Genomic DNA, 27,420 nt, shown 5'->3' with positions numbered 1-27,420 from the left:
ATGACGTATAAAAAACGGTTAAAAACATCATAACTAATTTTTGAATTACTCCCACCTGGCCCGCTCTGGTCATGCAATGATGAAATAATTCTTGGAAACTATTGATCCGTTTACGAAAATAAAAAAGTGAGTATTTTGTAAAATTTACACTTTTCTTTTTTTACCTTTCAAAATTACGCCTAATATTTGTAAACGGCCAAATTTAAGAATTTCAGCCAGGCTGTTCGACATTGACTAGGTATCTTCACGCATCTTTTGCCTTTTGTTTTGGAAATTCGTCCACGAAAATTTTAGTTGCCTTAAAAATCTACGAAATCTGAGAAGTGGCCCTCACAATAATTTAAAATAATTGAACAAAATATGAATCAATTTTTGTTTAGTTTCATATAAAGATTTCAAAGATTTGTGCAAACAAATTTCTCTGGGTGTAAAACATTTTTGGCCATACAACTTGTACGCAAGTTCCAATCACAATTTTCAAGGGAATGTTTTGAAAATCGAACCTAGGGGTAAGACACTAGTTTGATGTAAAAATTGTATTTTAGTTTTTTATCGTTTTTAATTTTTTTTCTAAATTTATATCAATTAAATTTAAAAAAAGTAAAATAAAAATTTAAAATTTTGACATTCAAAAAAAGTAGCTAACCTTATCCTGCGCCCGCACGTACTCCGCCGTCGCATCGATCGGATCAATCCAGATGCCCAGCTGGTCGATCTCCTGGTCCAGCGTGGCCGCTTCCCCGATCGGAACCTGCCACTGCTCCCAGTCGAGCTCGATTTCCCGGTACACTTCCTCAACGAGCCGCTCCGCCGCCACCTTGTCATCGTTCAACACCTGATTTCCATCGGTCAAGGAAAATTGGAAAAAGAAAATGTTTACGTAACGAAAATAGCATGCAAAATAAGATTCCCCCCCCCCCTCTTTTCCATGTTTTTTTTTTCATCCTAACCTTGGCAATGTTTTCCACGGTTTCGTTCCGGTCCTCGGTCACGGTCACCACCGTCGACTCTCCGGCCGCGTTCGTAAACTTGGGATTCTCCTCGCCCCGGATGTTGTCCCGAAGGGCCGGAAACTGCGAACGCAAAATTTAAGGGTTAACAGTTTAAGGTCCGTTCACACCCCACCCCCTACAGCAGCGTACCCTTTTTCCAATGTCGTATTTCACGGCCTCCTGGATGAGGCAGTCGGCGAGCGTTTTGAAGTCGTGCTCGAAGCGGCTGTTGGACTCCTCGGGCGCCTTTTCCTGCACCAGCAGCTTAAACAGGTGGTCATCGGCGCGGCAAACCCGTGCGATGTTGGCCGCCTTCTCCGAGACCTTGAGTATTTCCTTCAGCAGCTCGATAGCGGACATCTTTGCGTTCGACTTTTCCCGACGACTTTTCACCACACACAAAGAGAGAGAGAGAGACACACGGAGAACACACTCGGGCGTGAAAATCACGTTTTTCTCTTCCCGACAGGCAGTCACAGGTCCAAAAATCCTCTTCTCGACCCTCGTGGGGGGAAGGAAATTGCGGGGAAAAGTTACGAGCTAAGGGACTGGCAAGTTCCCTTACGAACAGATGTACGCGCCCTTCGAAACGTGAAAAGCTCAAACTTTGGATTCGACCGCAGCACACACACAGCAGGCTCTGGCAATCAATTAGTCACATCGGCCCTCTTCTTTTGCTCTTGTGTTCCATATGACATGACTGCTGCTGGGCTGGAGAAAAGTGGGTGAAAAGTCTTGGAGTCCTTGACTGAGGGGGTGCGTCGAAGCAGTGGCAGCCCTAGGAATTCCAAGGGGTGTTAGTTTTTCACGAGATTGTCCTTTTTGGAGTTTTCCTTTTGTACCTGTTGACAATTGAGCGGGGGGTTGCCAAATGCAGCGCGCGAGCGTTTTGTGGCGAACGTCAACTTGCAGAGAAAATGGAATAATGCGCAGATAAATGACATACACATTTTTTCAAATTTTCTTTCGACGAACTTTGAATATTTACAATTTGCATAATTAGAATTGTCGCAAGATTGTATGTTGAAGTCATGCATTGGCTATAGGCTAGACAATGTTCAAGCACCTACAAAGTGTTTGTCAAAAGTGCTTTTCAAAATAGTTTCGTTGAAAATTGTGTTTCTTACCAATTTCGGCTTAAGAATGTGAAAATTGAATTGATTATCGTCATCTGGGGCGAATCGGGAAAGCTGTTTCAACCATGTACAATATTTGAATATTTGTTTTAATAGTTTCGGATAGAACAGACACAGATTAACAAAAATAGAGCATCAATTTCCAAATTTTGCTGTGCTGTGCTCTAAAACCTGATGTACCTATTCAGAATGTAGTTCCGATTTGCCCCAGATGACGGTACGTCAAATCGACCATTAGTAAGATAACTTTTAATGTTTTAATTTGAAACAGCACAAATTGATGCAAATTTGAGATAAATTTAATAAAAAAAAACATGCAAATATAACATTTGTTGCCACCAGAACCAATTTTGTAGCATGATTCATAAATTTATTAAGAAACTTGTACTTCGATTACATCAAGAACTGGGGAAATTTTCATCGGTTTTTATTGAATATCACATTTTTACACATGTTTCAGGTAAAATTAACCACACTAAATATTTAACATCCAATGCTTATTTTGTTGCTGTAAATTTTATTTAAAAAAAAACCCTCAAGGTTAATGCATATTGCATCTCAAGTTTCATTTTTTTTACCTTAAAAATAAAGGATCAACAAAAAATATTACTAAGAATGGAATTCATTGAAAAAACCCTTGTAACCGATTGTTGAATTAAAGTTGAGTTGAGTTGTTGAAGATTTTGTTTCAAAAAATGTGTGATATTAGGAATTGGTGAATTTTCATCAGTTTTTGATAAAATTTTAGCAGGTTCACATTTTCACACATTTTTAAGGCAAATTTTCTCAAAACAGAGGTGATATTCAACAAACCAAAATTTCAACCTTTCAAAATTGATATTTTTTTCTTTGTACTATGCCATCCTGTTTTAAGCAATACGACGTGATTTTTATATTGCCAAAATCGGTGTCATAAAAAGTGTAATTTAAAGAAAAAAATATTTGTGCGAGAACCATTAATAAATATAGTTAATCCTTCAAAATGGCGGGTGTGGTTTGAGGGAATATTCACAAATCACGTAATTAACGAAAAAGATGATTATTCGACTTTCAAAAAAAAAATAATAATTGATTTATGATATTATATCAAAAAAGTGTTGTTTCGAGTTATAAATAATCAATTTATGTTTTCAAAGTATTACAAGACCAAAAATATCGAATTATTTTAAGTGTTGCCGAAATCGGGAATAGTTGAAGAAATTATTGCCGAAACTGGGTGTTGCCAAAAAACGAGATGGAGCTGTTTTGTTTTGCAACTCAAATTTGGTGAAAAGATTACCTGCGAAATGGTTAAGGCTGTCAAAATGCTTATGCTCCCTATTCAAAATTTTCTCCACAAATTGGGTCCTAAAATGAAGCTTAGATTGCTGATATTATTGTTTACAACGATAAAGTTTATTTTTGCTGAGTAAAATGACCCTTCGTACGACCATAAAGAGTTTAAAATGGATTTTTAAATCAATTTTGAAAAATTAACCTCGCGGTCCTTCTTGACAGAAGCTCCTACTTGACAGATCGTTCCAAGGGGACCATAGTTGATCCATCGAAAAAATGTAGTCTTGCAAAAAAAAAAAATTGCATTAAAATGAAAAAAAGCGATCAGAAATGGTTTTTAATCGTGTTTTTTACTGTTGTACATAAAAATTGACATAGGGCTTTTACTAAATTAGTACCCAATTAGCCTGGTACAAATTTTATTTAAAGTTTATGCCCCCCCTCCCCTTCAAGTTGGCCCAAAAAATCAGGGCGTGAAAAACATTATTTTTTCAAAAAACTGCAAAATTTCAGTGGAAACACAAGTGCAATTGATGTTTAGTATCGCTAAACAACTGAAATAGTTTAAAATGTGTTTAAAAACGCTTTTTGCATTCAAATGTTGAGACTGTGGCTTGTTATTTCAATTTTTATATTTTTTTCATCTTTTTGCACCCCCCCTCGACTCCGGCTAGAGCCGAGGGACAAAAGCTTTGAAAAATATTTGCATCGGCCTTAGCAATTTGAGTCTTTTTGTAAAATTAAATTATAAAATAACAGATCGGCAAATTATGTTTTTTTTACGCCTAACTTGACTTGCAACTTGACTTGGAAATAATCAATTCTTATAAATAAAAAAATGTATAATTTCGCATGAAAATAAAAAAAAGTATGTTTTCGTTGTTGGTTTTTGCCACTTTAATTTCTAAGAAAGTTTTAAGGCAAAGCAAAAATGGAACAAAATTTTAAGATTCTTCCAAGTGAAAATGACCAAAAAATATAACTTTTCTAAATTGAATAATTTGGAAACCATAAAAGCTCCAATAAAGTTCAAATAGGGGACCGTCCAAGGGAAAATTTAACATTGTTGGTTTACATCCAGGGTTGCCAGGTGGCCAGATAAATGTGGGAATGCCTGATTTTTCAAGTGTCAGCCTGGATAAAGATGAACCATAATGTTGGCCAGATTTTGGCAGATTTTTTTTGTTGCATATTTTGAATATTTTTTTTATGAAAATGAATGATTTTAACTAAATTCGAAAAATAAAGAAAAATTCGTAAATTCATAAAATTCATTCGTTTTTATGAAAACTTAAATTTTACCTTTTTAAGGCCAAAATAAAAAAAATGATATAATTTTAATTTTCCTTAACTTCCCCACTCATAATTGCAAAATTTTCGTTTGCCAGTTTTTTTCCTGATTTTCTATCGGTACTTGGCCAGATTTTTCCAATGTTGACCTGGCAATCCTGTTACATCTAATAATAGCAACAAATTTCATCTTTGCTAAACATTTTCAAAGACGATATCATGGCATTGAACTCACAACCAAAGTCTGTCTTTTTGATCAAAGCCAGTGTCTTTGAAGCTCTCCGATAATCTGGCTGGAAAATAACCTTTTCCACCTGATGCCACGCGAAGCCCACCCACTTGCAGCAAATCAATCCTCTTAGGCACAGCTTCGGCTTGGCTCAGACAGCGGTGAACTGAATGGGAAGCTGGTTTGATTTCATCTTGATTTTCAACTTGCCGTCATTGCCAGTTATATTTAGAGTCAGACGCCAGAAAAGACCAAGAGATTGTAAAATGGTTTTATTGAAATTTTAAAGTGCCAATTTTAAAGATTCATAAGCCTTAATTAAGGAGCCACCGATTTTTCAACGAAATGCCAAACCTTCCACGCTCGGTTTTGGCACGTGCTTCACTTTTCCGCAATATCATAATTAATTCACGACGGAGGAGGATAGTCTGTGGACCGGTTAGCGAAAGCATTCATAATGCACAAATGTCGTCATAATTTGATTCGTTGGGGTGGAATAACAGTCGTTTTTTCACTTATAGGAACTATGCTTTCTTGAAAAATATATTTCAGAAGACGTTTAATTTTGAAAGAAAAAAAAATCACGACGTGTCTTCATATTTTTACATTTTTTAAGGAGTTGTTTAGGACACTCAAAGGCACCAGAAAGTAATAGTAATAATGAAATAATCTACTTTTAATCCACCCTATTTTGAGTAATCTTCCACCCACATCTGCTGCAACAGCTTTTGCTTAGAGCGTCCAATTTGCCGTCCCGGGAAAAAAAATCCCGGGAATTCCCGTGATTTTCACGGGATTTCCCGGAAAAAAAAAAAAAAAATATTTAGGGGTAGGCGTGGCTGAATGGTTACGCTGTTCGCTTTGTAAGCGGAAGGTTCTGGGTTCGATTCCCATCTACCCCTATCGAGAAATTATGGAAAGAAGGAATAATTCTGATCACTTGAATATGAACGAAAAATTCATTAGCTCGCGGCGGGGTTCGATCCCCCGTCCTTTGGGTCAGCAGACAAAAATGCTAAACACCAGACCATCGAGGCTTAGTTGTCTAGAAGGATTAAGAATGCTATAAGAATCCAAGAAACTTGATTGGAATCTGTGTGAACCTAAGAACAGGAAAATGCAATATTGAATGCAAGTTGAATTCAAGGACACTGGCTGCATAATTGTTAGGCGAATATTGAACTTTCAACACGACCAGAATTCACCACAAAAAGCTTGGTGAACCGAATTGGAAAGCTTCCAAAAATGAATCCAAGAACATACGAAGAATTAAGGACTATAAATAGATTTGACCGGCCGCATCACTTACCACGGTGAATCCTGGCTTCACACCCATCTTACTAACACCCTCAAACCTCACGTGATACTTTGTCGAAGACGCAGCTGATTTAGCGGTCTTCATCACTCAAGTATCGGACTAAAATTCCTATCCACTTCCCCCGTGTCTTACCACTGGTCGTGGCCGGCGCTGTGATTGGCTAGCATGATAGGGACATTTGAAAGTTGCGAAGTGGTGATGATTGGTTCCTACTCTTCATCTGTGATCCACGGAGCAATTCTTGGAGGTCCTGGTCAATAACAGAGTAGCAACTACGGGTAGACACCAATGCTATGCTATGCTATGATTTCCCGGAAAAAAATATTTCCCGTATCCCGGGAAATTTGTAAATTTCCCGGGAATTTCCGAAATACAAGCGGAAGTATACATTTTCCTACCTTTTTGGCATCAATGTTTTGAAATTATACAAAAAATAATTATGAGAGAATTTAATTTATTTCAACCTTCATATTCATATTGAATTAATTAGTTTTTCTGTAAATTTTTTGTCAAGGTTTAATTCAGATCATATTTATTTATTTATTATTTAGAAATATTGTTTGCTTATATGTTGGGTAACAAAAATTACGCTATTATGGATGGAATATAAACTCTTTTATTTTCGACAACCTATTTTAACGTTTTTTTTTTTGTTATATCATTCACATATATTCACCTCTTCCGGCCATTTTTGTTTATTGGTTGAAAATTGAATTGATATAATTAAATTATTAAAAAGAGTTGTTCGAAAAGAATTGGTTTAAAAGTATTCGAGAAATTACTGTTTGTTATAAATTTATAAAGCACGTGAGCTACCAAGGGCATTAGAGGGTTAAATATAAATAAAATATCGTTTAATTTCAACCACTTTTACACTATGAAAATTATTTTAATGTAATTAATTAAATAGGCTATATAACCGTGTAACTTAAATTATAACATAATTGAAACCATGAAAAATGATTAAAAACAAATAAGGCAACTATATTTTAAAAACATGCTCCAAATATTTTAAAACTTTGAATTGTGATTTCATGAAACAGTGTTTCAAGCTGAATAACGCTAGAAATTACATTTTAAAGGCAAACTCAATGATAATCTATTTATTCACAAGTTGAAAATACTTGCCCTGGAATAAGTTATTTGCCATGAAACAAAATATTTTTGCATGATTTTTTTCACTTTCAACTTTATGGTCAAAAAAACAATTTTATTGTTGTGGAGCATAGATTTTCACTGTCCAAACATTTTGAATAAAAAAATGCTGCTCAACAAAAAATACTAAAAACTACAGAATAAATTTCGTTAAATTTCAAATTTCTCGGGAATTCCTGGGATTTCCCGGGAAATTTGTCAAAAATTTCCCGTTTCCCGGGAATTTTGTAACCCCGGGAAATTGGACGCTCTACCTTTGCTTTTATTGAAAGAATTTGAAACACACCAATTATGAATGCTCTGCAAATAACGAAATGCTTTTCAATGTTGGTTGCGGTAGAAATAACCAACGAAACGCTAGGATTAATTTCAGATCTTGAGAAATGTGCATGCTCCAGTTATTTTTAAACTCTCATTGTTTCCTGTAGAGAACAACACAATATTTTATTAGCTGTTTTATAAATTATGCGATAAAATTTCTTTCAATTAAATAAAACCAAACTAATTCACTAACATTGTAATAAGGAATGAAACATTTTAATTCTCCAGAAACCTGCCCCCCCCCCCTAACTCTAATCATCGCTGGAGGTGCTCTGGGTGCTTCCGTAGCTGCTCCGCAGCCGGTTAATCGAGGGAAGTTTCGGCCCCACCGGCGCCCCCATCAGCCGGTCCGGATTGACGAGGTTCCCCTCGGAATCGATCGGGGGCAGCGGCGACGGTGACCACTCCGACCCCGAACTGGAGCTGCCCGGTGAATTAATGCTGGAAAAAAAAATTCGTTACAAAATTGAAAAATATCCCCCTCCACCCCCCCATTTCCTTTCTCACCCGCCACTGCTCCGCTGATAAATGGGCGGCAATTTGTTGTCGTAAAAGTCGCGCCCGGAAGAGTACGGAGTGCCACCGGAGATGGCCGTCTGCAGGCCGCTGGTGTAGGTGCTGGCGTGAATTTCCTGCTGGTACAGCGCGTACAGCTCGCGGAGGTCCTCCGGAAGTTCGACTTTGCCTTCTGGGGGTGGGAAAAATACATGCACACAGAAAAAAAAATCATGGTAATATTACATCTGGAAAGGGGTAAATCTTTCATGTCAGAAAAATGTGTGATTGTACCACATTTCTGTTGTAATGTCGCTTTTTCAGTCTGAATTGAGGTGAAATTACATCATAAAACAGGTAATATTCAACCTTCCAAAATTATACCTTCCAAATTTACACATTTTTTACTGTGCAGAAAAAAAAAAACGAGGGAGTGGAAATTTGTTCACAGCTCGGAAGGCATTACTTTGTTATAAATATAAGTGATGAATATTAATACAGTTGCACGTTTGCATCAATTGTAACACGAATGCTGAGGACTTTTGCTCCACAATTCAATAAATCACGGTTTTTATTTTGTTTATGGAGGAAATTCGATTTTTCACATTTGAAAAATACTTATAATTCTTACGAATTCAAAACCAATGTTGTGTTTCAAAAACCTTGCTTGGTTGACCAAATTTGAGCACCCTTTGGGTCCACAAATCCAAAACATTTTTAGCAACGTATATAGAAATATTTCAAAAAAATGTGTAAGATTCAACAGATTTTGTAGCATTTTGCATTTTGTGAGCAGGGAGGCTACGAAAATATACAATGATGTTAAATTTTTAACACTTTGTGTAAGTTGTGTTTAAATTTTATCAAAAATGTCTTTAAATAATTGTTAAAAAAAAATTACTTAAAATTGTAAATTGTAACAAAGAGAAACGCAAAAAGAAACTTTTTCAAAACTTTTTTTTCGTAAAATCGCAATAACTCGTGATGTTTATAAGCAAACCCCTTATGCAGACATGCATCGGCACTAAGAGCTTTTTTTTATCGGCACTCAGCTTGTTCTAGATGGCATTTTCGTTTAAAGTAATGTTATGCTTGGTGCCATGTGAAAACCTCTTGTTTTTGTTTTTGGCTTGAATAATGTGTAGAACACATTGGTTCATTGGAAAACCCGATTTTAGCTATAATTTCATGTAAATGTTCTCTTAAGCTCTCAAGAAGAACTTCTTAAAAGCTCTTTGAGAGCAATTAAGAGTTCTTACCCTATATCTCAGTTGGGTTTCAAAATAATCTCTCAGAGTCTTCGAGAGCCTTTAAGACAAGCGTAATTTGCGTACTTTAATCACTGGCACAACATGTTATGTATCATCTACGTGAAATGCCAAACAAGTTCTTCTAAAAGAGGAGTTAGATCGGATGCATGTCTGCCCTTATGTTTGAATATCAAAATTTCTGTTACTGTCTGCTCTAGAACTTTGTGGAACACTCTAAAAAATAACTCTGCAAAGTTAGAAAAAACACGACATTTTAAAATGAAAATTTTTGTCCTTAATTGAAAAGGGTCATTATGGATTCGAAATGTAGATTCGAAAAGTACATACAATTTCCCTTAAAATGACTTGCTCCAAAAAAAATTTACAGTCGAATAACGAAAAATTTCAGAGCTTTCACAACTTTTTTAAGTGTTTATTGTTTCGATCAAAAATATTTTTTTCCTGAATTGTGGGTCAAATCGGGCGTCTAATTTTACATAAAATTCTCTTTGACACCAAATATCAATCTCATCACCATTTCAGGCTGCAAATTATTGAAAAACATGCTTTTTTGGCATGTTCAAAAATGAAAGGGGTCGTACCGCCCCTCCTTCGCGAGATATCGAAAAACGGATTCGTGATCAGGGACAAAAATTACCCCTTAGGACAAATTTACACGCATATCGAAAAAGGGTCGGGGCCACTGCTGTGTGAGTTGGCGGAGAATTACCCACAAAGATGAAAATCCATCGAGCAGCGAGGTCTAGGAAAAGGATTAGGAAAACGGAAAGTGTTTATGCTTCCTTTTTTAAGAGGATAAGGGGAATTTTCCACTGTACTAAAATAAATTGGCTTAAGGCGTTAAGGCGAAATACAGGTAAAAGCTACCTTGAAACAAATCACTTTCCATAGCGGTCTATGTTTTGACATTGTTGGAAATATTGTTCATAATTTAAGGCCAAAGCAAATACTACTCAAAGTTTTTGTCCCTTGGCGCTGGCCTAGGTCGAGGCAAAACAATAAAAAATATTTAAAAAAAAAATTAAAAAGAAGCCAGAATTTAAACTTTTCAATGCAAAAGGCATGGATAATTTATTGTACAGCAAACAGCATAACTTTCCACAAAATCTTTTATGTTTTTTAACGAAAAAAAAAAATTGTTTGCGAAACCGTCATCTGGGGCGAATTTGGACAGCTGTTATAGCAATCTAGCATTTTAAAATTTTGATATTTTTAAGTGGTTTCAGTTAGACCATATTCAGAGCAACAAAATGTGAACATCCATTTTCAAGAAATTTGAAGCTTTCAATTGCTCTAAAACGTGCTGTCAGACTGCAGTTCCGATTCGCCCCAGATGAAGGTACTGTACATCGAAAATTCACTAAAACTAAAAGCATGTTAAAAATCAGAGGAATGCATTTTGAATTTTGTCCAGCTGATTGCACTTAAAATAACATTTAAAATTTTTAGTTTTTTGCGAATAAAATGTTTTGCCTCCTTATTTTTCGGAACGTTTTTGAAGACAATAATCTTGAAAAATATTTGCGGCAGCTTAGATTGAGTAACATAAATAGTAGTTTATACAACAAGTTGATAAATACGAAGAGTGCTGAAAAAATCAAGTTTTGTAACGAGTTCCATACAACATTTTTTGCAATTCCAAAAAACACACGCTGAGTGAAATTTTATGTCAAATTTTCATGTATTTTGTCAATCAATCGTTTAAATCAAATAAATGTTGAAAAGTGTTACTTTTCGAAATAAGTGCTGAAAAGTAGAACTATTTCGTCGTTCAAGAATGACAGGAAAAGTAAGTAGTTTCACGACGGAATTGCAAAAAATATTTTTTAAATTTTGATATAGTTCTTTTTTTCAAAATTATGTCCTCAATTGTCCGATGTCCTCATTTTTTTTTAATTTTTTTGTTTAGGTGGGACCAAAACGAAAAATCTAAATTTGGGATTGGTTTATAAATTTTGAAAATATTTTGATATAAAGATTGAAAGATTACATAAAGGTTTTATTTTTACATTTGAAAATTTAATTTAACCGATAGCTGCCGAAACTTATTTTTCTTAAATTTAGTTATCAAAATTTCAAAGTCTGAAATAGTAGTTTATGCAACAAGTTGCAAAAACAAGATTTTTTCAGCACGAGTCGTACATTTACCCAACGAGGTTTCAAGTTTTGCAACGAGTTACTTACAACATTTTTCGCAATTCCGAAAAACGGGTTTTGAATGGAATTTCATGTCAAACATTCATGTGTTAAGTAAATTCACCTATCAAAACAAAACAATATTGAAAAATGTTACAGAATCCATTTCAGTGCTGAAAAGTTAAAGTTTTCAGCACTGGTATTTAAAGGTAATGATTTTCAAATCTGTTATTTTTGGTACTTAAAAGTAGGCCGTTTCGTTTCTCCAGAAGGAAGGAAAAGTTGACATTTTCACAGCGGAATTGCAAAAATGATAATTATTTATTCTATCGATTTGTTTTTTTTTTTTCAAAATTAGAAATTCCTTGATCCAGGTTAAAAAAAATCATATTCTAAATTTTTCCAAATTACTTGAAAAACAGTGAAATTATATTAACTCTTTGTTTGGGTTTGTTCTAAACTTATGTCCATGAATAGGGGGAGGGAGTCTGGGGTTTGCTACAGCCTTTGCTAAAGGTATAGGAAAACTGCGTGGGGGCTGGTCTTAAATTCAGAAAATCAGGATGAAATTTTTAAACAACCCCTTTGCTAATTGTATTTCTTTGGAAAAAATCTTAATATTCAATGCTTATTTGTTCTTCATAAAATAAAAAAAAAATAATAAGATTTTGGGAGATTTTCTGATTTGCTGGAACATTTCGGCAAAGATGGTGAAATGATCTTTCAGTCTTTTTTGGTTTTTTTTCTCTCTTCCAAGCAGGTAATGGGTAAATTAAAGAGCTGTTTTTTCTTACCAAATATCATACCTTGATGATAAATATGGGAGGATGATGAGCTCAACTGTTTACACTAAAGTCTAGACTCGATTTCTGACAAAAAAATGTTTTTTTCGCTATCTTATGGTTTTAAATCCAAAATGGCGGTTAAAAAGGTGGTGATGAAAAATGCATTGTGTAATTGAATACGCAATAAATTATTTATTTTGAATAATCGAAACTTTTTATAACCGAGTCTGGATTGTTTTTAGATGTCCCTTAGGCTGGTACAAATATTTTTAAAAGTTTTTGTCACCCCCCCTTCAAAATTGGCCCGAAAAATCAGGGGGCAAAAAAATATTTTTACAATAAACTTCAAAATTTCAATGAAAATTCAAGTGCAACCAGCTGAAATCAAATTTAAATACATTCTCCTGCGTTTTAAAAAATTTTTAGCATGCTTGGGTTTATTAAAAAATCTTAAGATTTTTTGAAAATTTTCGATGCCAAATCTTTTTTTTCGATTCAATTTTTTGTTTTTGTCAGATCTTGGATTTTTTGAAAACTAATGATTGCAAAACAACTGAACTAGTGTAAAATGCATTTTAAAACACTTTTGCCTTCCTCACTGAGGTAAGGCTATAATCCTGCTCTAAAAATGAACTTTGTATAAAAACGTCGTAGACCCACCTTCATGTATACATATCGACTCAGAATCGAAAACTGAACAAATGTCTCTGTGTATGTGTGTGTGTATGTGTGTGTGTATGTGTGTGTGTATGTGTGTGTGTATGTGTGTGTGTATGTGTGTGTGTATGTATGTATGTGACCAACAAACTAGCTCATGTTTCTCGGCACTGGCTGAACCGATTTGATCCGAACCTGTTGCATTCGACTTGGTTTAGGGTCCCATAGATCGAGTTTTATACAGATTGAAGTTTCGATAAGTAGTTCAAAAGTTATGTATAAAAATGTGTTTTCACATATATCCGGATCTCACTTAAATGTATGTAAACTATGTTCGGGTCCATCATCCGACCCATCGTTGGTTAGGTCATCAAAAGACCTTTCCAACGAGTCCAAAACATTGAAGATCTGGCAACCCTGTCTCGAGATATGGCCACTTAAGTGATATTTATGTACTTTTTTGAAGCCGGATCTCACTTAAATGTATGTAAACTAGGTCCGGATCCACCATCCGACCCCTCGTTGGTTAGGTTATCAAAAGACCTTTCCAACGAGTCCAAAACATTGAAGATCTGGCAACCCTGTCTAGAGATATGCCCACTTAAGTGGTATTGATGTACTTTTTTGAAGCCGGATCTCACTTAAATGTATGTAAACTAGGTCCGGATCCACCATCTGACCCATCGTTAGTTAGGTTATCAAAAGACCTTTCCAACGAGTCCAAAACATTGAAAATCTGGCAACCCTGTCTCGAGATATGTACACTTAAGTGATATTGATGTACTTTTTGGAAGCCGGATCTCACTTAAATGTACAGTCATCCCTCATATTCGGAACAGTTTACAGATCTGCCAATGTTCAACAAATCATAGAAAATCGATAATTGAATATGATGTTTTGCTTTTTCCTAAATGTGAAAGCTTTTCTTGCGATCTTTCGATTGATGTATAGACCGGCTGTTCATTTTTACGTTTTATATCAAGTTTTTAAAGAAAAACATTGACCTTTGAAATCCACAAATTCAGAACACTTTTTTCTAACGATGTAAACAAACTTTTTTTCTCTAATATTATTGGCAAATTACCACAAAAGTGTTCCGAATTTGTGGGTGTTCCGAATATGTGGGAAGACTGCATGTAAATTATGTCCGGATCCACCATCCAACCCATCGTTGCTTAGATTATCAAAAAACCTTCCCAACGAGTTCAAAACATTGAAGATCTGGCAACCCTGTCTCGAGCTATGGTCACTTAAGTGACATTTATGTACTTTGTGGAAGCTGGATCTAATTTAAATGTATGTAAAATATGTCCGGATCCACCATCCGACCCATCGTCGGTTAAGTTATCAAAAGACCTTTTCAACAAGTCCAAAACATTGATGATCTGGCAACCCTGTCTCGAGGTATGGCCACTTAAGTGATATTTATCTACTTTTTTATTCCAGATCTAAAAAATAGATAAAATGTTTGTACAATTCCATCACATCAGCCATTCTTGGAAATAAGTGAGGAAGGCTCCAACCACGTAGGTGGATTAAGTTAGTTTTTTCATTTAAATGTGAAGACTATGGCTTGTTATTTAAATTTTTATATTTTTTTATTTTTTTGCCCCCCCCCCCCCTTGACCTCGGCCTGGGCCGAGGGACAAAAACTTTTTTAAATATTTGCATCGGCTTTATTTTCTAAAAAAAAAACTATCACAAATTCTAAAATCATATCAAATATAAAAAAACGCAAATCTATCATCAACTACTTGTTCAGGAACACCACATCAGCTTATACAGGTAACCGAACAAACAAACAATTGGAATTATTGGAGCTGAGAACCACGCGATACAAAATTTTTATCAGTTTTAGCACACACGGACATCACATGATCTCAATTAGAAAAAATCTAGAATATCAAAGGTTGAAGATAGACGGATTTTTTTCATTTTTTTTTTCAAAGGTTTTTCGTCGAAATTTTCTTGCCAAATTATTCTCATTGCGAGAAAGGAGAAGTGATGTTACTCTATACCTTTCTAGAAGAAAGGCCAATACGCAAAATTGTCAATGTAATTAAAAATGAATCTAAAAAAAAACTCTGTAAAGCATCGTTTAAAATTTCAACAATTTTCCCAAACACAACGCAAACCTTCAATTATTCTCCGCTGGGTGCTGATAATGTCCTCGCACAGTCTCCTCTGCCGTTCGGCGCGTAACAGCTGCAAATCACGCCGTCTGAGCTCCGCTTGCCGTGCCAGACGCTCCGCCTGCAGTGATACCTGCAAATATTACAAAAAAAACGTGGAAAATAACGAAGAATATCTTCACGATTCTCCGTGCGTCCTCACCTTATCGGCCTCCAGCTCGTGAACGCGACAAAGCAGCGACAAAAGTTCCCGCTCCTCGTCGCTGCTGATGCGCTCCGGAAGTTGCTGTGGAATTTTGAGACATTTTTTTTGATTTTTTAAAGAAAAGTGGAAATCATCGTTATTGAAAGCATTTTCTCCACTTACATCCTCCAGCGAGACACCCTTTTTGCGGCAATCTTCCAGGTCGTTTTCGGTGTTGATTCGGATCTCGCGGTACCGTTTGACTTCCTTCTCGATGGCGGACAGCTCGTTCCAGGCGGAGCGCAGCGCGGAATTGCCCTCCGAGTCGGAATCTGCAAAGGGGAGGGCAAATGATTTGAGAATTTCAACAGCTGCTTTCCGGTTGTTTTTTTTGGCACTTCTTTCGACATTGAATTCAGAATTTTGATATTGATATTGAAACAAATTGAATTTAAATGGATTCCCTGCCAAGAAATAAAATTGTAAATTTGGTTATAAATTCTATGGAATTGTCTCAAGAAATTATGTTTATCTATGGGAGTAGCAAAACAAGGGGGTGCGCATGGTTGTTTAACATGATTTCATAGCCTTTCACCCAAATTTACAATTTTATTAATTAGCAGGGAATTAACTAAACTTCAATTCTTTAAATTGGAGCGTGTTCAGGGAGCCCAACTCTTTCATACCTTGACAAAACTGAAGCGTTTACTGACGTCAACTTCAAAAATATCGAGTTGTGTGTTCCTCAAATAAACGTTTTCAATTGTTTCCTTTATAGTATGAAGTTAATTAGATTTATACTAAATTTATTTAAACTTTTTGTCGCTCAGAAATGGATGAAGTCGAGGGGAGGCAATAAATAAAAAAACTCAGTTTTAAATTTCAAGCTGGATTTTCAATTTCTTAAAACAAATCGTATGGGTTTACATTTTTTCTGATTTGTGCTCCAAAATTCAAGGCTATATTTTATTTACTATTTTATTTTAAAATACATAAATAAACGTAAGACATTGTATTATAACTAGCTTTTCACCAACTTCAGAAGTATTTTCTTTGAAAATTTATATTTATTTTTTGGTCTCCAAATTTTTGGTAGACAGAAACTCGGAATTAACCTTTACTGCCCAATTTTTTCGAAAATTTTAATTTTTCCCATCTTTTGAGTATCTTTTGTTCTGTTTTATGTTTTCCTTTTTTCATTTTTAGTATTTTAATTTGCTTTTATCTTGTTTAGTTTATGTTTGTTTTTGGTAGTACTTAGCCTATTGTACCACCTTTTATCGTTACATTTTTCCTATCTAATTTTTTCATGTTTTTACAGTCACTTTTGTCAATTTTTTGCTTGTTTTTTTACATTTTCTGCTATAAAATGGTACCATTATCATTTAAATTGTAAAAAATGCGTATAGGCACAAGAACAATTACAGAATACTTCTTTTTGATTGAAATATAGGAAATGTTAGTAAAAAACACAGCCAAAGTTGACCGCTAAAAATGATTTTTTTTTTTAAATTGGTTTGGTCACATAAAACAATTAAATCTTCCAACTTATAAATTTTCTAAAATTTTAAGAGTTCTTCTTTCCAATGATTTTTGAAGATCAAAAATTGATAAAAAAAAGATTTTTAGCATTTTTTTTTTAAATCGGAGCCCGTCTTAAGGGTTAAAATAGTATATTCAATAACAAACAACTTTTTTCTGCAAACAAATATCTTTCAGGCCAAGCCAAGGCTAAAAAAGCTCATCTCATGTTAAAATTCAATAATAAAATTTTGAAAATTTGCACTCAATGTTTGTCGTTTTAAACCCTGAATTTGAAATAGTTAATGGGTTATTTCCTAAAACTTGTTATCAATAAGATCATATAGTTGATATTTTTTACTTTTCACTGAATTTTTCAAAAATAAATATTAAAATAGACATGACAAACGCGAAAAAAAGGAATAATTATTTTTTTAAACTTTCTAAAATCGACTTAATTCAACCATATTATGTTAAATTTTTAAAGCTTTTGCTAAGAATATATTTTATGAAATTGTAGTTAGTTTCAATTTAATGCACTCAAAATTGTTCATAAAATATCGTAGTTTTCAAAAGTGCTCAAATTTACAAAGCTTTTTCATTTTATTGGAGTGTTTTTTGAATAACAAAAATTTTCAAAAATTACCGTGTTATTTAGAAAATACTCTTATTTTCAAAATATGCAATGTGGGTAGTAAACGAAGCAAATTTTTTTAATACTTTTCAATTTATTGGAGTTTTTTGAAAATACTAAAATTTTCACATACTGCCGTATTTTTTCCGAAAATACTCAAATTTTCAAAATTTGCATGCTTTGCATTTTATTAGATTTTTTTTTTGAATAACTGAAATTTTCACAAATTACCGTATTTTTTACGAAATTACTCAAATTTTCAAAATTTGCAACATGAGCATCAAACGTGGTTAAATTTTGTATGCTTTGCATTTTATTAGACTTTTGTCCCTGATCACGAATCCGAGGTCCGTTTTTTGATATCTCGTGACGGAGAGGCGGTACACCCCCTTCCATTTTTGAACATGCGAAAAAAGAGGTGTTTTTCAATAATTTGTAGCCTGAAACGGTGATGATATAGAAATTTGGTGTCAAAGGGACTTTTATGTAAAATTAGACGCCCGATTTGATGGCGTACTCAGAATTCCGGAAAAACGTAATTTTTATCGAAAAAAACACTAAAAAAGTTTTAAAAATTCTCCCATTTTCCGTTACTCGATTGTAAAAAATTTTGGAACATGTTATTTTATGCGAAATTTAATGTACTTTTCGAATCTACATTGACCCAGAAGGGTCATTTTTTCATTTAGAACAAAATTTTTCATTTTAAAATTTCGTGTTTTTTCTAACTTTGCAGGGTTTTTTTAGAGTGTAACAATGTTCTACAAAGTTGTAGAGCAGACAATTACAAAAATTTTGATATATAGACATAAGGTGTTTGCTTAAAAACATCACGAGTTATCGCGATTTTACGAAAAAAAAAAACCATATTGCATATTTTGATAATTTTAGTACTTTTGAACAAATAAATACTATAATTATCAGGTTAGTTTTCAAAAGGTCCTAAGCGCCAGTTGTAAACAAAACAGTTTTCGATTGGTTCTCGTTCAATTTACGAATTTTCAAGTTCAAAAATACTATGAATTGTTCATCTGCACGACCTTCAAGGGCTCTTTACTGAAACACAATGAAAATTTGGTTTGTTTCAGAGAAAAATTCAAATTAGTGCCGGAAGTCGCGATGGCTCTTACGATGTATTGCAAAATAACCAGAGAATTGTGAAAATTGTAGCATTTAAAAAGCATACAAAATTTCGCTTCGTTTGATAACCATATTGCACATTATGAAAATTTAAGTTCTTTCGAAAAAATACGGTATTTTGTGAAGAATTTTTAATACATTTAAATTTTGAAACTAACTGCATAAAAAAAAGTTTTGAACCCGGGACAATTATCCGTAGATCGGCAGTAATGTTGCATAAAATGTTCTCCGGACAGGAGAAAAACGAAAACATGATTGTTTAGCTCACCTTCATCGTCCTCCATCCTCTCGTACAGCTTCCCCTGCCGACTCTGCCAGTGGGAAATCACCATGTGCTGCCTCTCCGCATCCAACTCCAACCCCAGCAGATGACTATCCGCCTCGAGCAGTCTCCTTCTCAGCCGCATCTGCTGCTTAAACGTCTGCACAATCTGCTCCCGCAGGTACTTCAACTCGGCCTTCTTCAGCTGCTCATCCGTCGGATTCTGCTGTTCCTGCTCCCGCTGCTGCTGTTGTCTCTGCAGCGCTGCCCCACTCCGCGGACGATCGGCAAGCATTTTCGCCTTGAGTCGACCGACCTCCTCACGAAGTTCCGACACCAGATTCTGGTAGTGCGGAATGGGCAGCTCGCGGTTCTCCTCCAAAATGGTCGGATTCTGCAGCCTCGTCGTGATGTGATTCGCTCGATCGGCGTAGACCAGCGTGTTTTTGGACTCGTCCCGGTGCTTTGCTTCGGGGGCCACGTGCGCAATCATGACCGTCTTGCAGCGCCCACTCAGGGCTTCCTTCAGCAGTCGGGTCAGCTTGGAGTCCCGGTAGTTGACGTACCTCGCTCCGCCGGCCAACGCGTTGATGCAATTCCCGAGGGCCAACAGACTGCGGTTGATGTGAGCTCCCTCCTGCAGCCTCTTGCCCCGGTTCTTGGTCTTCCGGGCCCGTTCCGACCCGGCCAAATCCGTCAGGAACAACCGCCCTTGCTTCGTTCCCAGGGGAGTCCGGTTCAGCACCGTGATACTCAGCAGGGCGTGACTCCGCGAGGAAGTCTGATTTGCGGCGGTTGGTTCGACCGTCCGCGCCTTGTTGCCCTTCATCAGCAGCTGGATGACCTCCTGGCGGGATGTGGTGGAGATTTCCGACAGGCCCGCCACCGACTGGTTGCCCTTGTTGTCCTCCCGCAGCTCCAGCGGATTAGGGCCCGGGTTGAGCAGGTCGCGAATCAGCTCGTTGTAGATTTCCAAGTAGGAGAGGGAAATCTGCGGGAAGAGGGAAATTAATCAATCAAAAGTGGCTGGCTATTAGGGATGATTAAAATGTTGTGTTAATTTCAACCCATTCACAGTGAATGCATTTTCATTCAGCAAAGAGCTTCTTCTCTATGCAGGATGTGTCCAACTTATTACAAACGGAGCACATGTCTTTGATGTCGGGTGGTTTGTATGCAACGTGCTCAACTGTTGTTTGTTTCAAACTAATCCACAAAGTACTGTGAAATTGAGAGATAAGGTAGCATTTTGTCACTGTTATGCAACAATTCTGTACATATTTAAAAACTCATGGTTTATTATTTTTCGATGATAGAAACAATTTCCGATGTTCTAATGCATCTTTGAAACAAAAATTCCACAAAAGTTGTTTTTGGTTTTGAAAAAAGTGTTTTCCCAAAATACTTGATTCGGAATATCTTATTGAAAAACACCATGCTTCTTCATATCTCAGAATATTTTATTGTAGACGTATGGTGCTTTATGTTCGATCAATGTATCGAAATTCGATGAATTACTTAAAAACAAACAAACATACCTCGGAATCCTGTTAATTCACTATTTTTAGATGTTTTACATAAAACATCCTTCAAATGAACAAAAAATGTTTACATTGAACATTCAGTTATTATAAAAAAAATCTTAGACTGTTGCAATTTGTTGTAGTTTATGTCCGTCGACTTTGACCTTAATTGATGGGGGAGAGCAATAAAAATAAAAAATAAATAAAATGTAATTAACACTAGTCCAGTTTTTTTTGTAATAACTAATATTCACTTATCGTACTCCAATTGGAATTTATAAAAAAATATGTTCAAATCACCCAAAACAAGATTTTTGATTTTTGAGATTTTTGAAAATTTAATATTGCATATATTTTTTCAAGAAGATAATTTTTGGAAAATAATCAAAAATATTGTCAACCAACATTCCAAAACTATTTTCGCCATTATACCTTCATCTTGAAGGAAATGCACCCCCAAAGCACCCCGTCAAAAAATATTATCGCTGAGCTGAGAATTGGGACAGCAGTTTTAACCATGTAGGAGCAAAATATTTTGATTTTTCTGGATTGTTTTTTGTTAGAACAGACTCAGACTAATAAAATGTGTACATCCATTTCCAAATTTAAAACCATTAAATGCTCTAAACACTTTGTCTTAATGCTTAAATTTTGTGAAAATTGGTTTTTTATAGAGTAATTAAATGTGGTACATTTTTCCACTAGATTAGACATATATTGGTTCGAATTTCAATGTTAAAAAAAGAAAGTTTTGTGATATTTTCTGCTCTTTTAACAACAAAAAAATTTCGATATTTTTTAAATCTAGGGTATCTTTTGCTAGGGTTGACACATTTCTTTGGACATTTTAAAATAGCTATGACTAGAAAACGGAGCACTACATAAAAAAAATCGATAGACATTTACAATTGCAAATCCATTAATGATTTTTTGATTTTTGTTTGACAAAAATGAAAAGATTTTTTCCTAAAATTGCATTTTTCAAAAAAATCCTTTTTGCTAACAGATTTAACAAAATCCTAAATTCTTTCGCAAATGATGCCAGGTTCAGACCTTTAAGACTTCAAATATTTTTCAAGGTTTTTTTTTTCATTTCTTTTTCAAAAAAACTTCAAACTAAGAAAAAATAATTTTAACTTCAACTAAAAAAATATTAAAAAGCATTTTCCTGCGTTTATAACCAATGTTAGCCAGGGGCTGATCCAAAAAATATATTTAATATTTCGAAGACTCTTTGTTCTCTTGTACTAAGCTCCCATATACCATATATTGAAAATTTGAGTATTTTTTAAAAAAAAGGTATTTTGTGAAAATTTTAGTATTTTCCAAAAAAAAACTCTGATGAATTGAAAAAAACATACGAAATTTCAATTCGTTCGTATTCCATATTGCAAATTTAAAATTTTCGAAATAATACGGTATTTTGTGAAAATTTTAGTATTTTCCAACAAAAAAAAACTTGAATCAAGTGAAAAAACATACAAAATTTCACTTCGTTTAGTACCCATAAGCAATATGAAAATACTCAATACTTTCGAAGAAATACGGTATTTTGTGAAAAAATGTATTTTCAAAAATATCTCTGTTCATGTGAAAAATCGAACCAAATTTCGCTTCGTTTGATTCTCATAATGCATATAGTTTAGTGAAAAGCAAACAAAATTTCACTTCGTTTGATACTCATATTGCAAATTTTAAAAATTTGAGTATTTTAGAAAAATACGGTTTCTTGTGAAAAAAAAAATACAAAAAACCTTAAATAAAGTGAAAAAGCATTCTAAATTTCGCTTCGTTTGATACCTATATAGCAAATTATGAAAATTTGAGTACTTTCGAAAAAAAATACGGTATTTTGTGATTTTTTTGTATTTAAGAAAATGTAAAACATCAAACCAAATTTCGCTTCGTTTGCTACCCATATTGCATATAGTATAGTAAAAAAGCAAACAAAATTTTGCTTCGTTTGTTATTCATATTGCAAATTTTGAAAATTTTAGTTTTTTCGAAAAAATACGGTAATTTGTGAAAACTAAAGTATTTTACAAAAAAAACTCTTATAGAGTGAAACAGCATGCAAAATATCGCTTCATTTGATACTCATATTGCAAATTTTGAAAATTTGAGTTATTTCGAAAAAAATATGGTATTTTGTGAACAATTTTGAGTAGGGTAGAGTAGTCATCAATGAGACACGGGGAACAACGATAAAATGGCTATCACAAGTCGTAGTTTCAACCAATCAGGCTCATATTTTGGGGGAAGATGTGTCTACTGGATACAAGTCTGCCATAATAGTGGCTTTGGTTATAGACGCTCCCTTGCAAAGTTATTCATAAATGTGTGATTTTGGGGTGTAAAAGTAAATTATGCCTGAAAATTACATTTTTGCTCATAGGCTGCCAATTTTACAAAAAACTAATATTTCTCCAAATTTCTTTCGTCATTTCAAAAGGTATGAGTTAGGCTACAATGGCCTTTCATTAGATTTGACCAAAATTAAGAATATACCCAGGATCCAGGGCTGTCTCATTGTTCCCCACTCTTTTCAGCCCATGGGTAACAATGAGACACTTCGATTTTTCTTCATTAATCTTTTCAAAATCTAGGGAAATCCTTCAAAACATGAATTGGAAGTGATTTTGGCATATTTATTGAGTTTTGACTTCATTTAGCCAAAAATATAAAGTTATTTGATATAAATAAATGGATTTTACTAAATTTCAATACTTTTAAGTATAACTTTTGTTAATTAAAGTTTCAAGTTGACAAAATTGCTTTACAATGTTCAAGGCAAGTCACCTGCAGTGGAACAATACAAAAACATGATGTTTTACTAAAAAAGTATTGATTTTCGTAGAGTGTCCCATTGTTCCTGCCAAGTGCGTCTACAATGAGACAGTTGGATAGCTCTGGCTGTAGAGGTCGGATCGATCTCATATTTTGGTCAATGTTAGAACATATTAAAAGATAGAAAATGCAACAAAAAGCTCATTAAAACATGCTGATGAAAAAAATACAAAAATCGTTGAAAGTTAAAAACCAAAAGTGTCTCATTGATGATTACCCTACCCTACTTATTTTACATATCGTCCCGACGATAACGATAGAACTATTGAGCCTCGATAATTTTATCGTTAACAACCTTGGTTCCTGATTAATAACCTGATTTGTAGGGTTAGTGAAATTTCACGATTTCGCGGACAGCGTGAAATCCGCGAAATTTGGCTTTTTCCGCGAAATCCCGTGAAATTTTATGTTTGTGTGAAACTGTAACGATTTTTCTCAAAATAATTTATCAAACTCAAATAAAAATAAAAACAACCTTATGAACTACTGTAGAATTAAGCGAGTGAATACCCTGGATAAATTACTTATATAGGGTTAGTGATTTTTGACGATTTCGTAAACGGCTTGAAATTCGTGAAATTTATCAATTTTCTCAAATATTTTTTTAAATAGCAACACAAAGAAATATTTAATGCATGAAGACTTTAAGTAAATTTTATTAGTTTTCAATTGAAAAGCTTGATATGAACCATTGAAGAATGGATAAGATTTTTCAGGTTTTGTTAGGAACTAACTAAATTTAATAATATTGTCATCCGGTGTTGTCAAAAATTAACTGCTATTTTATTTGAAATGTATGGTGTCAAAAGAACTTAAAATAATCAAGCTTTGTTTTATTCAAAATAAAATGAAGAGTATTTTTGTCTTTAAAATCACCTTCTAAAAACATTTCAGATTTTTTTTCTGAGTCCTATTTAATTTAAACGATATTTGATTATTTTAGGTGAATGATTCCCGTGAAAGTAAAAAAACTAATTGTTTTGGCTTCTGTTCTCATTTTGAATAAAATTTTCGATTTCGTTACAAATTGTATTACTTTTGCCTATTGATTTAAATTAGTTTTTGAAAAGTGTGATTTTGGCTTTACAAGATTATTAAATCTTGTTTTGATATGAAATTCAATAAAATGTGAATGTGAAGCAAATTAGCGTAAAAATTTTAGCTTAATTAGTCGAGTGTTAAAAAAATAGTTCAGTAAATGAGAATACGTACGTCCTCCATTTTGTTTCAAAATATATATATATATATAGCCTATCCATAAACCAGGTGGAAACATTTTTGAAAATTAGGAGAATTTTTTGGTGTCAGGTTCACATCTAGTGAAGATTTTTTTAGTTTATTGAAGAATAATATATAATAAAACATAAAATGTAGTTTCTGTGCTTAAAACACAAGATTTTCAGAGTTATTTTAACATTTTTCACGTTCCGTGAAATTTGCGTGAAATTTAGTGTTTTGAAATAGTGGTCCCCGTGAAATTTGCAATGTTCGAGCGTGAAAAATCACTAAGCCTACTGATTTGCTACAAAAAAGAGTCACACCACAATATTCCTCTAATTGGTCGCTGTGGTCATAAGGCTAAAAAAAAGATAGACGCATATATGAGCTTGAAATTTGGGTCAAGTATGTTTCCCATATTGATGGGTTACATATTTAAGGGTGTAATATTACATTAAATTTCGTAAAATAATGCAAAATTTATTTTACTCCCAGGCCTATTACACGCAGCTGGATTACTACAAAACCTTTATAGCTTTTAAAACCAGGCAAAATAAAAAAAAACGTTTTGGTGGTTTACAAAACAAAAAAAAAGTGATGAATTCCATTACAGGTTAGCATTCCAGGTTAGCTCTATTTTGAATCACCATAATAATTTCCCACAAAAGCACACTCAATTAGAGTTCATTAAAGCTCAACAAAGTTCAAGGAAAAATGCTCCAACCATACCATAATCATCGAAACACTCCATTCAACAGCAGCGCCTGAGAGGGAGCTTTCGGTCAAATTTTCACACCGAACGAGACGATTAATCCGCTTTGCCACCCCCAAACCCCCGTACAATGAAGGGTGTGCTTATTTTCGTTGCCATTTTCCCTTGAACCGCTGCTGACCTTGAGACAACTACAACACATAGCTATTAAAGGAAAAAAAGAGTTCATTCTAACCTTTTTTTATCAGTTTCGTGGCATCGGCAAATTTCCTACTACCAAAACCACATAATTCACGTCAAACACCCTGCGGAATGGTTCTTTTCTTAGCTTTTGTACGGCGTTAAAGGGGGAGGGCCTTTTTCGTGCGAAAAAAAAGTAAACACGATAGCTTTCGTGCTATTGTTTTTAGATCCCCTTAATGTGTCGTTTAGAAAGTGTTGCTTCTTGGCTGAAACTGAGGAAACAGTCTGAAAAGTCTTTAAAAGTTCATCAATCAAAAATTTAATGGTCAGTTTAAATGGATTGGAAACTCACCACAGCTGTTTGGAATTCACCACAGCAAATTTACACGCGTTTTTTTCTTCAATAATTTAAGTCTGCTGATCTGTGCCTCAAGGTTAGAGCTATTTAAGTTATTTTATGTTAAACTCAGTATTTGACCAAGTTTTCCTTGCTCAAATGGAAGAAAATCGATTTTCCCATTAAAAAAACCCACAAAAAAAGTCACCGTTTTAATTATTAACCATTCATCAACCCCTCAGTTGTTGACATTGGCCAACTCGAAAACAACCACTCAACGAGCACAGCACAGGTAAACATCATCCACCTCAAAAGAGTAAACATAACTTTCTCGTAACTTGGCCCCAAGGGCGCAAAGTCGACAAAGTCTGACGATGACAACGACTTTTTATTGACACACCAAACTCAAGTCGATAACTAGACAATGATAGGCTCTCTACCTCCCTCCCGCTGGCTTAGCCATCAGAATCAATAAAATCCAATTAAAGTTGTCAGTGCGAATATGAAGCATTTTGCTGCTGGGTTAGAGGAGAAGGAGGAGGAATTATGCCCCAACAGCACGAAATGACCAGCCGAGATGGACAGGACTTGTCCGTTGAAGGCAACTTGGAACGATGAAATGATTACTGGTAATGGATATGCCCTGAATCCTGAGGGAAGAATGATGTCAATATTGCTGTTAAGATTAAGAAAAGAAATTCGATTCGATTCATAAAAAAACAGATAATTTCGCTTGAAGTTTATTAAAGCAGAACAAAATACTAAAAAAACAGGTGAAAAATCACGAGCTTAAAAAAGTTGCCCAACCACTAGCAAACAATCCAATCCGCAAAGCCAGCACCAAACTTTGTCCCTTTTATCCACTCGACTACCACTATATCTCGCACATGATGAATTGGATCGCACCAGTTTCGAGCGAAACGAGGAAAAAGCAGGGGGAAATTGGCTGCATCCAGTTGGTAAAAATGAAAAAAAAACGAACATGCTGAAAGGACACCGGAGGACCGAGGTTTATCACGTGGACTGTTTTGTTTTTTTTTTTTTTTTTGTTGCTTTGAAAAATGTGTTTTAGTTCACCTGCAAGTGGTTGGGACTTTTTTCACTTCTTTATGATTATTTAATCAAACAATATATCAGAGCAGTGTTGCCAGGTTATCAAATATGTTCACTCAGCAAAAAGTTTTTCGAACACTCATTTAACGATGGAAAGTTTTGAAAATATCGATAAGTTCAGATATATCATAACAGTGTTGCCATATAATAAAACTTTATAACTTATTTGATATCAAGTGTAAGAAACAGCCCATTTTAGCATTTAAAATTTGTCTATCTTAAGTTGGTAAGTGGTTTCCTAAAAAGCGCTCTTAATTAAAGCAGAATAGCTAGATTTTTTATACAGTCCAGATTCGATTATCCGAAGGATCGATTATGCGAAGGCTTGTAATGGGACTTCGGATAATCATATATATTCCATTTTTTATTTTCTTAGTTTTACCATCAAATTCAAGTTTTGCACACACATTCACCCACATTTTAGTAAAATTTGAATATTTGATTGCCTTTTGAATAAAAAAATGATTTTTTCTTTTATTTAAAAATTCTAAATTATTTTGGGTCGTTATTAAGCACGACCATAAAAAAGACAACGAAAATTTATTGGACGTAGC

The 27,420-nt window shown here is 34.5% G+C and overlaps 2 protein-coding genes across 2 annotated transcripts in view; both read right to left on the bottom strand.

Moving 5' to 3' along the window:
* Positions 1-613: 613 nt before the first annotated feature.
* LOC6048859 (inositol polyphosphate 1-phosphatase) lies at positions 614-1,701 on the bottom strand. The gene is made up of 3 exons (XM_038249696.1): positions 1,143-1,701; positions 951-1,073; positions 614-835 (listed from the first exon to the last, which is right to left on the bottom strand). The coding sequence occupies exons 1-3, from the start codon at positions 1,350-1,352 to the stop codon at positions 629-631; spliced, it is 540 nt and encodes a 179-aa protein (XP_038105624.1). The 5' UTR covers positions 1,353-1,701; the 3' UTR covers positions 614-628.
* Positions 1,702-7,900: 6,199 nt separating this feature from the next.
* The window catches only part of LOC6048860 (kinesin-like protein KIF19), a 51,322-nt gene continuing 31,802 nt past the window's right edge, over positions 7,901-27,420 (bottom strand). Inside the window, exons 4-9 of the mRNA XM_038266716.1 lie at positions 18,940-19,924; positions 15,560-15,708; positions 15,395-15,478; positions 15,196-15,325; positions 8,224-8,404; positions 7,901-8,157 (exon numbers count right to left, since the gene is read on the bottom strand). Of these exons, the coding sequence (XP_038122644.1) occupies positions 7,968-8,157; positions 8,224-8,404; positions 15,196-15,325; positions 15,395-15,478; positions 15,560-15,708; positions 18,940-19,924 (1,719 nt within the window). The 3' untranslated portion in view covers positions 7,901-7,967. The remainder of the gene's footprint in view (positions 8,158-8,223; positions 8,405-15,195; positions 15,326-15,394; positions 15,479-15,559; positions 15,709-18,939; positions 19,925-27,420) is intronic.

Source organism: Culex quinquefasciatus, chromosome 1 (genome assembly GCF_015732765.1).
Source record: "Culex quinquefasciatus strain JHB chromosome 1, VPISU_Cqui_1.0_pri_paternal, whole genome shotgun sequence".
NCBI lineage: Eukaryota > Metazoa > Arthropoda > Insecta > Diptera > Culicidae > Culex > Culex quinquefasciatus.
This window is presented reverse-complemented; position numbering and strand designations above follow the sequence as displayed.

Coding starts and splice junctions, on each gene's coding strand:
- LOC6048859 (XM_038249696.1), bottom strand. CDS start 1,352: ATGTCCGCTATCGAGCTGCTGAAGGAAATACTCAAGGTCTCGGAGAAG. Junction 1,074..1,142: donor AATACGACATTGGAAAAAGG/GTACGCTGCTGT, acceptor TTGCGTTCGCAG/TTTCCGGCCCTTCGGGACAA. Junction 836..950: donor CCGTGGAAAACATTGCCAAG/GTTAGGATGAAA, acceptor GATGGAAATCAG/GTGTTGAACGATGACAAGGT.